At 37.7% G+C, this 15,367-nt stretch overlaps 1 protein-coding gene across 2 annotated transcripts in view; it reads left to right on the top strand.

Moving 5' to 3' along the window:
* The first annotated feature begins 1,145 nt into the window (after window positions 1–1,145).
* Window positions 1,146–15,367, top strand: part of LOC108673440 — an 87,533-nt gene continuing 73,311 nt past the window's right edge. For both annotated transcript variants that reach the window (XM_018161275.2, XM_047885441.1), the window contains exon 1: window positions 1,146–1,735. In XM_018161275.2, coding sequence (XP_018016764.1) covers window positions 1,467–1,735 — 269 coding nt within the window. In that variant the 5' untranslated portion in view covers window positions 1,146–1,466. The remainder of the gene's footprint in view (window positions 1,736–15,367) is intronic.

The following is a 15,367-nucleotide window of genomic DNA, read 5'->3' as shown; positions in this document are numbered from 1 at the left end:
GGCAATACTCTGAGCAGGCAATACTCTGAGCAGGCAATACTCTGAGCAGGTAATACTCTGAGCAGGCAATACTCTGAGCAGGCTATATTCTGAGAAGGCAATATTCTGAGCTGGCTATATTCTGAGCAGGCAATACTCTTAGCCGGCAATACTCTGAGCAGGCTATATTCTGAGCAGGCAACATTCTGAGCAGGCTATATTCTGAGCAGGCAATACTCTGAGTAGGCTATATTCTGAGCAGGCAATACTCTGAGCAGGCAATACTCTGAGCAGGCAATATTCTGAGCAGGCGATATTCTGGTTATTTATTAATCAGTGTTATTTTATCAGTATCAGTATCAGGGTCATCAGTATTAGTGTTTTTTGTCAGTAGGTGTTTTTAATAATCAGTGTTGATAGTATAAGTAAATATCATGGTATTTAGCAGTATGAGAAATGAGTAATGATAATTATCAGCATAAATAACCAGTACTAATTATTATCAGTATAATTCATCAATTATGATAGTCAGTACTGATATTTATCATAACGCATTGTTATCAGTATCAGCAAATTCTCAGGATCAGCAGTAGCAGAATCACGACTCGCAATTAAGCTTCTTTGCATGCACACACCATCGCTCTGCTTTTAACTAAGCCTTACCTAATTTATTATTTCCCCCAAATAGACTGAAAGTTCATAGCGTCATTGATGAGATACGAACGGTACTACTCGTATTTTAATGCATGGATATTCGTCTTGCGGGGCTTCTTTAGTTATGTTTTGAAATATGTTATGATAGATATTTTCTGTATTATTAACAGCAAATAAGCAATGGAATACAGTTGGAATTGCAAGTAAATTGTTCATACCTATGCTGCAGTAATTTCGTCTCCAAGGCTAATTTCCATTAATAAATTGGAGCATGGTCGAGTTTCTGTACATATGCATATGAACCACAAGTAATAGCAGCTGTTATTATTTTAAAGTTGTTTTCCCTACTACATTACATAAGAACAGAGATCAAGTAAGAACAAGTGAACTATTCCCCTCCGTTAGCTCGAGGAGATGCGGGACGTAAGTTACTCAAGCTGCGTCCGACTGCGGACTGAGCCTGCCGCTCCGATGTACTGTTTGGTCCTCCGTAACGTCAGTGTTGCCCGAGCGCTCGTAGAGGGTGGTTGTAGCATTTGTACGTCTGGCCTTCTCAGAACTGACCCAAGGAGTATCGCGTCGTGACTGCATTACATTTTTAACCGCTTTAAATGTGCAATTATGTCTTCACTAACAGTATCTTAAGTGATATTAATTGTCCATAGTGTAAATATATTTTAATGTTTGAACCTATTACCGTCGTAATAAACAAGTGAGTTACAATGTAAAGAGGAAACTTCGAAACGCTTTTCGTACCCATTTTAATGGGCGTTTGATCAAAACCTAGAATTTTAAAAACATAATTTGTGAGTGATTAGTAAACGTGATCCTGTATGATGGATGCCAAAAATCATAATATAGTTCAAGGCTTGATGCCTCAGTACTCTAAATACCAACCTCAGCGCTCGTTACCTAACAATTACCCTTCGGGTCAAATATCACCACACAACAACAACCACCACCAGCCTATCACCAAGCCTTTGCATCAGTTCCTTGCTAAAACCGACACTGCTCCTCAATACTTAGAGACTCCTGAACAACGTAAAGCGGAATATGCCAACGCGACCACCATTTCTGTAGGACCAGACTTCTGGGCCAGAAGGTAAGAAACAGTGATAATTTTGGTAAATAAAAAATTTTGGTTCGATAAAAAATTTTGGTGGTTGCCTGGAACCTTGTTCCACAATTCGGATACTGATGCAGCATTTGTTATTTAGTTTAAATCTTATTATTTTGTTCAAATTTATAGACTTATTTATTCATTTCAGTACGTATTTTTTTTGTTGTGCAGCTGGAAATATAATTTTTTTTTCTTGGGAACTTGAGGAATGTAAATTCATCGGGGTTTTTCTTACGTGGGTAATACGGGAAGCGATGCGTAAATTTTTTATTTCTACTAATTCAGAAGCACGTTGTCATCGCCATTGTAAGGCGTGAATCATTTAGGATTTCCTATAGAAAAATTTTGCAGCCGCTGCCTTTCTATCGAATTCCACGATGACATAACTGCTTCTTGCTTGACCAATTGTGCTTATTTTACTTGCGCCATACTAAAATTGTTTTAATTCATGTTTGTAATTTTCATGAGTCAAAATCGCGATTGAATTATCTTTGGTATCACAACAATAGTGCGTTGCACATCCACTGTCCGTGCAGCAGAATATCATGAAGGTCGTATGAGATTCCTGATATGATTCCCTTCTTGGTGCGGATCAATGGAGTGTTGAAGCAGATTTTTTTTCCATGGAACTAATGATAAAATGGAGCAAACGCTAGTGGGTGTGCTTGAACAATCATTATAGACAGTAAATAGCAGGCATCATACCTTTCGGTTGACATCTTTTATTACTGACTGAGCAACAATATGAAATAGGTGGCTTTATAATCTTCAGTCTGTGAAATTCTCTGAGACCCCGAGTCTGTTCTACGGTGAAAATTCTTCCATTTGTGGGATTGATGCAATATGTTACAGCTTCACTTCATTTAATGCTTAGTGTTTTTGAGAGAGATTTCGCTAGCGGCATCAAGCAATGAATTTTTAGAGTTTCATTAACTTGTGGCGAATATTTTCTCGAAATTGGCTCGAGGAGTTTTTCGATTAACGTATCAGTCATCTTACTATACACGTTTTTCTCTTTTTGCTAACAATAATTTTACGTCGTTTTATTTTGCTTTATTTACGAGCCACGCCGCTGATCTAAGTTCAGCCTTGAGAAGTTCCAGAAACGAAACTGGCTCGAGCAGCCATTCGGCATGAGCATCCTCCTGTAAAAACACTGCCATTCACCAGCCTAAGGAGCAAAATGCTGGCGAAACACCTGATGGTGCCGGGATGTGGGCGCTGCCCATTATGGAGTTAAGGTATAATTGAAGGCAGCTTCGCATCCTTCCTGCCCTGTGGAGGAGTTGACCAGCCATGACTCAGCGCTGTGCAAGCCCTCAAGCAAAATTGTTGAACGTCCAGCACATTTTTTTTCAGGCATCGTATTTCCTGATTGTTTTGTTTTCTTGTGCAATGCTGAGGTTAGGCTGCAAATTGCATCGATATTTGAGCCCTGAAACGAAACATGGATGTTTTTTTAACTATCTGAAGGTTACAACTTAGAAGTCTTGATCGAAAGAGTAAATTGTTTCATGCTTCTATAGCACTCGGGACACAGTATAATCATGAACGAGCACTGTAAGTAACCGTAATGGAATATGCACAACGATTAAGTTTACTTTTCTGTGAAATATCGTTATACATGAATTTTCTTTCTGGCACGTTATTTCTAATTCAGCTTAACAAAACACGTTTAATTTTTTATTTGATCAATCATTTTTACAGGGCATTTTTCCTTGTTAGATATTTGCGAGAATTTTTTTATCTATGCTCGTGCTGTGCGATATAATTTTTGTCTGGTTCTCTTACATATTCTTTCCAAACTTTAACCCGGAAATGCCTGCTGCTAATTTTGCATCAGACGGTTCAAGATTCTTCCTTTTCTATGTACGAGATTTGAGCTGCGGTCCTGGCTGCTCATTGCACCTCAGAGAGCCGTCTGAAATAAATTTCTCAACATGATAGACACAAGTGCTAAAGTTTGGTCGAGGTCGCTAAAGTTTTCATTGGAATCAACGACTGTGATGCCTTCTTTATTGCTTTTTCTCCGTCATGGTCTTGGCCAGGGCAAAATTACTTCCTGGAATGAGCGGCGTTCGCAGCTTCTTGCGAGGTCTCCGTGTAGCATTGCGCTACGTGTGTCACAGGCCGGTAAACCCACACGATTGCCATCTTCGTGCCGGATCAGGCTGATCCGCGGCTCATCAAACGTCGCGTCAAACATCCTGGGCTTTCATACTTCGTTTTAGATCAGCGGTCGATCTTGGGGGTATTTGGCATTTCGTGGAAAACGTTAAATGGAGAAACGTCATGTTTCGGGAAACTATAGGAACTCATGGAGCCCGTATTAATCATGGAATTCACCGATTAAAATTGATATTTTAATTTGAAACCTGGTTTACTCGAAAAATGATAAAATTTTGTTACCATGTATGTTCAGTTCGTTTCCATTACAAACGTTCATTAAAATATCACTAGGTGCAAGGTGTTACTCACCAGTGAGTCATATCCGTTGTGAATCAACGCAGAAAATATTTTCATTTTACCTCACTTCGAATATATTTAATTATTACTATTTACTTTTATTTTTTGAAAAATTGTTGACAAAATTCATAATTTTAACTAATGTGCAATTTTTCACTCATATAATTTTTCCGTTTCGTTACCCAATTTATCATCAAAAGCAGTTCATTATTTCATCCAACATCATGCCGGTCCCTGAGAGTGAGAGTAAAATATTCGTACACCAACCGCTTTAAATAATGCTACGTTGTACCCACGACGATGGCTAACAGCTCATACCCTCCCTGAACCTGGCGTAATAAAATGTAAGGAACTTTTTACGACTCGATTGCGAAGCCTAAGCTGACTTCTAATGCCTTGCAGAAATAAATCAAGGCTTGGCGCCCGCGGCCCTGCAGCGGTCACCCGCCATATGCTGGTAGCCTTCATTAGCGCCTGCGCGCTGACCAGTGACATACTTCTTGCTTTGATCATTTCTACGGTCAAGCTTTTGTCACTACAAGACTACTTCCACATTAAAATTTTAATCGCTACTTCCAGTATTTACCGTAACTTATCAGTAATTTTACCCTTTTTTAACTATTTTTGTTTACAATGTATGGTAGCTGCATGTTGATAGTCACTTGTACAACATTTGTCCATTGATCGATGCTTAATTCGTAATTTTGCAATAAATCAGACACTGGTTTGCAATGTCTTCCTTATCGTCTTATTAATTAGCTGTAGAAGAATTTTTCATCGGCTCTTTATATTAATGTCTACTTCATTTTGGGTCTTCAGTGACTTCATTAGTTACCTCTTACAAGGAATGCATGTAATAAAAACTCAAAATACTATATTTCCATATATCCCGACTACGTACAGCTAATTTAAAACTGGTAATTTCACAATTCTGGCTAAACCACCTGATGCCGGACTAGAGTCTGCCTATGCATGGATGAAATTATAAACAATTTCACTAAGCCCAGAAACATGACACAAAAATGTTTCTTCGAATTGTTTGTCAAAATGCATTTACGGATCTACTGAATTAAATCAATATGTATGGACTCTGATGCTACTCAAATATTCCAGACCATGATAAACAACGCCCCTTTGTAGCTCAATATACATGCTGCAGCGAAATATGCAACGAATATAAACGTAACCCTAGCCTTCCGCTAAGGCTACTTTTGAAGCTTGTCATAGCTGTTATATTTATACATTTATTACATACATTTTACATATTGTATATTCATTTATCCATATAATACTTGAATAAACTTATCCTAAGTAGACTCACTGAAAACAACATTCAGTCATATAAATTTCAAAAATCGAATGAATTAGTGTTGCTAGACTTCAAATCTTGTTGACCTTAATCCATTGTGTGATTTTCTGTATGGATAAACTGTATTGAAACATGGATGGCGGTCATCGTCACAGTATGTACACTCTTGTTGTCTTTTAAAATAATTTTTGTTCTCACCACCTGCTCCTCTAATTTTTCGCCCTTGATAATTATCAGCACTTTCATTTTCACAGTACGTTAGGCACCGCTCGCTGATCTGCCCTTTTAATTCGTGTTTCCTATCAAAGAATCGTCGGCCATTAAAAGTGTTGCCGGCATGAACTGCTTTATCGCACTATACAGTAGGTCAACGGGTCACTTGACTGGTCATTCGTAAACAATCTACGGGACTGACACGCCTAAAGTCGTATTTTAGTTTGAACTCATTTATTATTCGAAGGCCTCACTCGCTGCAGCAATCAAGACATCTAGTCAAGTTGTTCTTCAAAATGAAACATTATAATAATATTATTAATATTTGTTATCACATGCGACTCATTGAGACTATCATCTAACGAGGAATTCTCGCATGTCAGCTGAAATGTTCTGCACGAATGTGTTTTATGAACAACATGATTTCGTTTCGAAAAACATTGCTACATGATGAAGACCTTGCTAAAATTCAATTATGCCCTGTACAATTGATAAATATTTATCTTGCGCTCGCCTGTCATTGCTCTTTCACTTCAAATATTGGTGGACTCCGTACGAGGGCATCAGTGATACCGAAGAGCTTCGTATGAGCTTAAAAGGTACAGCAAATTACTTTTAATCTCAGGCATTTGGTTATAGAGGTGCAATACTTAATGCTAGAGATACATCAATTTTGTCGGTGAATCAGAGATGCTAGTTTAAATATGAATTTAGTAAAATGAATTCGTGCTAGCGCATGCGCACTCTAAAGACGTGATGCAGTGCACCTAACATTTTTGGAAAGAAAAATTCCAGGGCGATTTTAATTAAATCCGTTTTTCTTGATCATTACGCAGTAAAATTTAAATGAACTCTTGTTAAAATCTTGCAAGTTCTCAAAATGTGATGTTGGTTCTTTGCTGAATTTGTGCATCCTCTCAGCAGGTTAGTAGATCATGTGGAACAATAATTTATTTATTTTTGATAGTTTAATATAAACTTCGACTTCAGCTCTACAGCCCGTGAAGAATTTCGAAACATTGATTGATAATTTTAATTTTATTCTATTTCCCTTCGTGCATGTTTAGTTAGCTAATTGCATACATACTTTTCTGTTGTTAATTATTTACCCAAGGAACAACGAAATTATCATCATGAGTTACCTGCGTTCGATAAAATTGTATGAACCTTTAACAACCAATTGTAGTTGCTATAAAATTTGTATATGCTACTGTTGCGGTGCAAAATCAATTGATTTGTCACTCAGACGTCAATATAATTAGCTAGGATAATTGGTGCAACTCATATGATATTAAACCTTCACTTTATCTTGAGGGTAAACAAATGCTACAACAATTTACCAGTGTTTTATTAAAATGCAGGCAGTAATGACACCTTGCCTTCTGAATGGATGATGTTGGTAAAGCGAGACGCGGTGATACCAGCATATATTATACGCAGCACACTCTTCTCGTGTTCTAATGGAACTACTTCTCTTCCATTAAGATCTATTAAAGCTTCTCGCCAGAGAATCCAATACTCCTTCATGCCTCGCAGGATCCATAGAAATAAGCCGCTTTTGTAGGCGCCTCTAATACTTGGAACTGGTAATATTCTTGTTAACTTATTTATCTACGTAGCTATGAGGTGATCGTTCATCAGATATTTAATATTCAGATGCGTGGCAAGATTTCATTCCAATTCTATGCAAAAAAATATATATAGAGAATCTGGTTCGATATGAATAATATCTAAGCTCGGTAATGCATTATATTTAACGATTATTGTTTTATATATCTGCTTCATGTCACCTTTTTTTACTATTTTATGTGTCTTCGACTTGAACTGTAAATGATCTTCTGCGTAGTTGATGTTTCACTAACAATTCTATATATAAATTTAAACTCATTGTGAATTTATTTTATAGATGAATTTTATTTTCAATAATAGCACGCATCAAGACTGAGAGAGTAAGATCAAGTCTAAATTGAATTCCTATTTATTTCAATTTGAGTTGGGAACTAATTTGAGAAAAATAAGAGTATGCCAGGTTTTATTCCACGAGATGCGTCAAGGACTTGTGCGTTAAAAGTCCTTGGCCTGTAAACGTAGACAATATTTCTGATTTTACCCGGAAATATTTTTGCAATACAGTACGTATTTAGGCCAGAATTTCATAAATCTATACGAGTTCAGTCAGCTTGAGAGTACGCATTTGTTCATGTGTACGTTACGGTGGTAATGCTTGTTATTCAAATGTTTAAATTCACCCGAGTATTGCCATTCCCATCAAATTAAGAAATGAACAAGTCAAAATTTGTGTACTGGTCTTTCTATTCAGAGCATGTGCTAGTTTAAGCCTTGCTCGCCTGTTCAATTAATCTCCGATCCATTCAATAAACTTAAAAAATATTTCAGCTAAGAAATATTCTCCATAAATCGGGGTGCTGGCGTATTTAAAATACAAGATTAATCCTGTACTGGGCGTGAAATTTGCATCATTGGTCGAGCAATGCGGTGGTGCCTAATAACGCTACAGCTGCGGCCAGGCCTTTATACTCCTTCAGTGATCGTCGTCATAAATTGACTGGGGCATTCATCGCGACTGTCAGGTGCCAGTGCCGCTGCTCGTGCAGCGCCTTGCTCTTCAACTCCCAACATACGCACACATGTCGCCTTCTAACGAGTCACTCAGTATCGCGAAGAAAATTGTCCAATCAATGTCCAGGAATAGTCTATAATCTATATTATGTTATTATTCACCTAATTTAGGCCTTGAATAATATCATTACTAAAATACAGTAGCTCGATTTTTTTGCGAGAATTCACGATTGCTTTCTCTTTAATCTGAGGTTCGAATTCATCATGTAACTACGTACTACACAATCTCTCCTATAGCATTTATTTCAGAATAACTTTATTTTAAATTGCCGCTCAATAACAGCCTATGCTTCCAGTAACCGTATTAGTAAATCGTGCTCATAAAACCTCCATTTCAGAGCCTAGGATGAATATTAAATTCTTCATCTCTTAAAAATTTTAAAATAAAGCACCCTTAACGTTTTACCTCGTGGTCTGTGTTTCTAGAGTTCTCATTCAAATGCATGTTCTCCCGTCGTCCATAATGTTCTGGTTATTAAGTCGTAATTTCTCGCCTGCAGTTCAAAAACTTCGATAATATTTTGCTCGCATACTTGAACTTGTTCTGCAATTTGGGTCGGGGCTAAGAAATTTCAAGCGGCATGCTTTTTATTTCATAGCAACTGCACAGCTTGGAATTAGAGCCGCAAAAGAAGTTCCTTTGGGACGAGTTACGCTATGTGGGTGCGAGGAGGTCTCATTCTTAGCAGCTAATTTGCGTGTGTTGTTTATGCGTTCCTTACAGCCTATATTACCTGGCCTGGTACTTTCCTATGCTAACACCTTCTTAAAATGGAAACTTCTTAAAGGGGTATTTTATTCTCCTACTTTACGGGATCCAACATCTTATGCCAAAAACATTCGTCCAGCCAATAATGAACTTGACATTTATTTGAAAAAAAAAACGGTTTTTGCTTTTCCATGTATTTGACTATAGTTGATGATTGTTTTTTCTAAGTCGAAGTTAGTTGATGAATTTGATCCATGATAAAATATCACAATTTTTTAATTACTTGTTCAAATCCAACGATTTCCCAGAGTTTAATCCTAATATCCATAATTTTATTCCACTTCTTTTCCCGCTGGAATCCAGAGTTGCAGTTTAGCCAGTCTCACTGCGAGTCTTCCTCGACAATGGATGTAAATTACTCCGGAAAAAAAGTCCGTAAGAACTGGTGAATGGGCTCGCCTTATATCATTCCTTGATTTATTTCGTCTCCTAATGAGGAATTTGTGTAGACGTAATGGCCTGCTTCAGGTAGGACTAGTACAAGCTGTACGAGCTGGACGCCGCCCGGTCCAGAGACTAGCATATATCATCCATATAAATTAGCTTCACTTATTTGCTGACTTGAGTTCCGATTTTCGTTGATTTATTTCTGCCGAAAGACTAGGTTGTAGTTCTTTTAAAGAGCCTGTGTTATTTTGATGACTCTAGAGCTCCATTTTAGTGTTGTCGCTCATGCAGTTTAATTCTCTAGGGGCAAATAAAGTAACTTAGGGCAGCTCTTTCGCAATTATATGCATTAATATATCTAAATACCTTTTAGGTTACAGTATTGAAAACAAAATTTTGCGCAGTGTGAATCTTGTGGATGATGCTTAGAAGTGCAAGATTGGAGATCTCTGTATATTTCCGTCAATCCCTGCATAACTTTTTTTCACTGGAAAATTTATTTCATTTATTTATTTCGTTCAAGATTCGTTTTTCCTTGGTGAATTCCATTATTTTCCTCGTCAACGTTCCGACTATTTAGGTTTCACTTAAACACTTTTTTCTACCTTCGCCAATGAAAGTTGCTTCTATTTCTTTCTTTTGTATATTTGAAGTATTATCTTCCTAGGCCCCTACAAATGAAATGATTTTTTTTAACTTTCATATCGGGCACCCGTAGATTTGTCTTGTTTTTAAATGTAAAATCCAACAATCAGTATGAACCAATGAACCAATGTTTAAATTTAGGCCATCCAGCTAGCTTAGCTTAACTACCTCATTTACTTGTAAAGCGAAGAAATACTATTATTTTTTATCTGCAAAACTCATTGAATCACATCGTTAATTTGAATGCAAGTACTTCAGCAAACAAAATGTAACGCTCATGGCCTAACACTCCTCATCGTCTTGTCAGGCTTGACGAGACTCGACCCTTATCTCCTACTGAGCCCTCAAAGTCCCCTCTTGCACAGGATTTGCAAGGCTCGTATGTTTAGAAATATTTGTCGTGGGTTAGAGCTACGGTGAAGCCGTGGGATTACGTCGCTTGCTCCGAGAGCGATCCTACGTCTTCAACAAACTCGCTTCGTAATTAGCATTCGAGTTGCGTCTTGCGTATGCTCGGTTTGGCGGGCAGGGCGACCGCCCCGTGATCTTTGGCTCGAGTTTCTTCAGCAATGTAATTTTTATCAAATTTTCAGGGTCGTTTTCAGATTGATTCGATTAAAATTTTAAAATATGAGTTACTTTATTTTTGTTCTGTTTTTGTTATGCAGTTCTACCGTGCGATTTAGATAATATTACATCTGCTCTATGTATTCGTCTGTCGTGACAGGTGCCAGTTGACGAACATGCCTTAAATATTAATTAATTTATATTGTCTATTGCTGAAATTTTTCTAACTAACTTGAACTAACTTGATAATAATACCAGTGAGATAAAACGGCTTTCATCCAGTAATATTTGGACGTTTATCATTCGGATGCACCGTTGACTTATTTCATTTTTAACCAGTAAAATAACCTTATGCCTAGTTATGAATCATTTACAAATCCTTTTAAATCTTTCTTCTGGCGGATAGCAGAGACCAGCTTCCCATTAATCTCGTTTTTGTGATGTCCTACTCGCCGGCTTTGCTTGTTTGGCGCTAATTATCAAACCTTAGTGCCGTCTTTATTGTTAATAATCCAGATGTAGTGTTGTCGCAATGGCAGTATTATAGTTACGGTCTTAATTATCACTCCTCGGCTAGCACGTTTGCTTGGCATGGCTCTACCATGTATGCTCTCTCAATTACTTCCTCAGTTGGTAATTTATTCACCGACCCTTTATGCAAGTAACCTCAATGGCAGGAGTTATTCTTAGCAGCCAACTCCGTTTTTCTCACACGCTCATTATAAATTCTAATGATATTCATGTTCCCATCTGCAGAGTACATGTGAAGTAAAACCGCCGCCTCAACGTACGCGTTTTGACCTCGGCTCGCTTTGTAGTCCGGCTCAGGACGACGTGTGTAACGATGCAGTAACTGAATTGTTTACAAGTGTGCTCATGTGTGTACAATCTGTCAGAAATTAGCTGCTCTACGCTGGTCAATTAGAATAATGGATAGCTACCAGCAACAACTAATGTCAAATTCATACTTGTTACCCGTTTCCTAATTAATATGACTGTCCAGTGAGTAAGGACGTATTATTCGAGTTGAATTAAACAAAGTATTTATGCATATATTAATACAAGAATTATTTAATTCACAGCAGAATGGCCAATTTCAACGAGTTTCAAATTTTTGGATTACATTGAATTACATTTTCAACCATTTTAAAATTATATTCATTTGTCTCTGCGTAAAAATAGTCTCCGTTAGCTGCGTAATAAAATACGTAAATTTCCTTACGAATTTGATGATACGTATATTAATTTCTTAGATAAATATTGATATCTATTTAGTGCATTATTTTCTTTTTTAAATATTTTTGGATAGATAAGAGTTGTGAGCGGCAGCAACGTCTGATCTTTCCCAGGTGCCCACCATAGAACCTGTAGTTACGCTCAAACTTTGGCCCAAGTCGTCCAAGCGGCCGCCTTCGTTCGACATGCGCGGGCAAAGTTACAGGAGAGGCCTGGTCTGACGAAATACCCTGGCAGTAATTAGACTTTTTCCCTCCTAATGTTCAACATCGAGTGGGACACTTGCTGGCGGTAAAGAAAAGGTGCAAGAAAATTTCCGCTCGTAAGGGTGTCTGCAAGGCGGAGCCAGAGGGTGTCAGCTGTGGTCTGACACTTGCTGGTCGATAATAAAATTTGGCAGTATTATGCTTGTTCTTTGTCAGATTTGATCGGCGTTATCTATATAAAATTGCAGATCAATTTGGGTGTAGATATTTTATCAGAAGAAATTGCGAAACTAAAACGTACATGGGAGTTGAGGAACTAACATAGATACCAGCTGAACAATTAGCCAGATTTTTTAACTGGATGCAAACGCTGAATTTTCTTACTTAAAAAGTACTGGGCCCATACTTTCAAAAATAGTTAAGAGATCGTAAGTTCATCAGCCAATCATTGACGGCATTTCAAGCAAAATCCACCAATCATAGACAAGAAAATAGAGCGTAACTACTTACGCTCACTTAGCGAATTTTGAAAGTATGGCTCCTGATCATTTGCAACGAAGGTTTACAATGTTCAGTGTAAATAAAAAATCCATTGGTAATTTTTCCTGCAATAAGTCAAGGTATTGCAAGATTTCTAGCAATGCAATCATGAAACTGTTTTTGTGTACTTTAATCCTGTACATGATGATGCAATGATTGATGCAGTCTGTATGCAACGCAGGGATGAATTGATTCTAATGTCAATTATTTCTTCAATAATAACCTATACGAAAACATACTCACCTTTTTATATCTGGCATGACCATTGAATGAGATTCAATTTCTTTGGATACATAATCATTTTAATACGTTCACTTTTGAAAGGAAAATTATTCCTGACAACGCTGGCTCCGCTATGAATTTTTTATAGCATTCCAAATGTACATCATTTTGCCTGAATGTTCTGAACGAGATTTCCTGCATATTTTCACGATTTCTGTCTAGCTGTTACTCGCCACATCAATTTTCCTGAGCTGTCTGCCTGGCAACGGAACCTAGCAAATTTTTGTGCCAGTAAGCAAGAGTGTCTAGACACAACGCACCCGGCCATTGTAACCCTAATGACAGCCTCCAACTGCTCTGCCCAAAAGACGCGACTCTTTCTATCCGACAAAAGTGTGCGGTCAGCCTTGGAATGCTCCAAAAGAAAGTTATTTGGGACGTGAAATGACTGTAAGTGATGGAGTTTGTCCGCCATTATATGGTTCGGAGAGAGGTTCTGGTCGTGAGGTAACTGGTATATTGGGGACTAGTCCCAGATTTGTATCTTTTCCGTCCTTTAGATGTGATGAACTAGTGCCGGTGTCGTTGCGGATGTTCTCGGTATGCGCGTCTTCTGAATTATTGCCGTAGGTAAGGCTGTAAACCTTATCGCCCGTTGTTAGAAAGTTTGATCAAAAACAGGACATCCTACCGCTGACCATTTATCGGAACTGCGAGACACGATTGTGGTTTATATGGATGAATATAAAACATGCCAAAATCTGGATTAGGATTCAAAAATTATTTAAAACTGAACAAAATGGATGGGGTGGTTTTTGTGTTCAGCTAGATTCAAATTTTATTTTCCAAAAACAATGCACCAAACAAATTAGCATGAAATTTTTCCAATTTCAATTTCCCATGTAAAAATTCTCACTTTTAAGATTAGCAGAAATAATCTTATATTCTCAAATTTTTATTAAAATTTTCTTGATGAACATGGGAATGTTTCAGCCGATTTTGTATCGTTGCCTAGCACACTTTTTTTTGAGGACCATCTGGGAGGTTGTCGTCGTTGAGAGAGTTATCGGGGATTAATGGACTTTGAGCATAGCTTCTTTTTCAACATAGCCCGCACAATGTTAAGTGTTTTTTTAGTGCCACTATCTTGACCATTCAACCATAAATTTAATTGTCTTCTCGTCAAGAGGTGTAAAAAGCTCGTGCGATTTTATTTGGTGGCCATAAAGCACATCGCTTTGTGTTAGTTTGCCCTCGCATGCCAAGTTTTATGACCGTTACCTCTATCTATCTTCTTATGAATTTACCTTAAAACCAGGCCGTTGACTTATAAAAGGTAAAGCTAGGGCGCCACACTAGGTCATGCCCTGCTGAGTGGTGTAATACAAGAAGCTTATCGACAAGCTCGGCCACTCGTGTGTGATCTATGCAAATACATTATTATCGTGACCTATAGGTTTATATGATATCCTTCTAATGGAAGAAGCTCTTTCGGCCGTTTCTCGTGAAAATCAACAATAATCAAAAATATTTAGTTTCTGCGGATGCTAAGCTAATCCTTATGTAAACAATAAAGCTTGGATTTTCATGAATTTAATTTCTGTCATTTTATTCTGTAGTCAGAACACGCTTAGTTACAAATAAGGAACTAAAATCGTTGGGAGTTCCCTTACATGGACCTCAGCAACAGGTCACTGCGCACGTACATACAATTTTGTTCCCTATTTTGTTACAGAATTGAGTGGGTAATTTTCAGCCTAAATAGAGAATCAGAAGCCTCTTTCGTTGTCGACCTGAGGCAGTACATCGTTCCAAATTTCTGACATGCAGCTGCCCAGTGGTTAAAATTCCCAGTGGCAATTCTATTTAGTAATGTTTAAGACTTTATAGAGAAGGCAAGGCACATGTCGAGTCAATCGCTTGGGTGCTCCAGATTACCAATATATCTTCTTATTGATGCAAAGTGCTACGAGCTGAGCGGCATTTATTAAACCTTGCAATAAAATAACTTGACGAAATTATGGGTTTAACTCACTTATCGCAAAATGTCCAGTCTTAAATGCTAAGCTTTCGATAGTCAATCATAGTTTGCTAAAAGCTGCACCATTAATTACTAATCTGAAACGACTAAATTTCAGCTTAATTACTACTGCATTCCACTAAGATTTTCCATCGACCAAGTTGTTCGTGCAACGTATCTATCATTTATTATTTAATGCAACTCTATCGAATATATTCCTCTATCCTCTCATTTATGTGCATTTTATTCTCCATTAAACTCTAAAGCATTAAGGCCTCTACACAAAGCTGTTCTAAAAACGCATCGCTCGGCAAAATGGATTTTAAATACCAGAGCTCCTCGAGCATTCAACTCCCTTCCTTTGAGGCATGGAAGTTTTATGGCAGAATCTTTG

This window comes from Hyalella azteca, unplaced genomic scaffold (genome assembly GCF_000764305.2).
Source record: "Hyalella azteca isolate HAZT.00-mixed unplaced genomic scaffold, Hazt_2.0.2 contig17967, whole genome shotgun sequence".
Classification (NCBI taxonomy): Eukaryota; Metazoa; Arthropoda; class Malacostraca; order Amphipoda; family Hyalellidae; genus Hyalella; species Hyalella azteca.
This window is presented reverse-complemented; position numbering and strand designations above follow the sequence as displayed.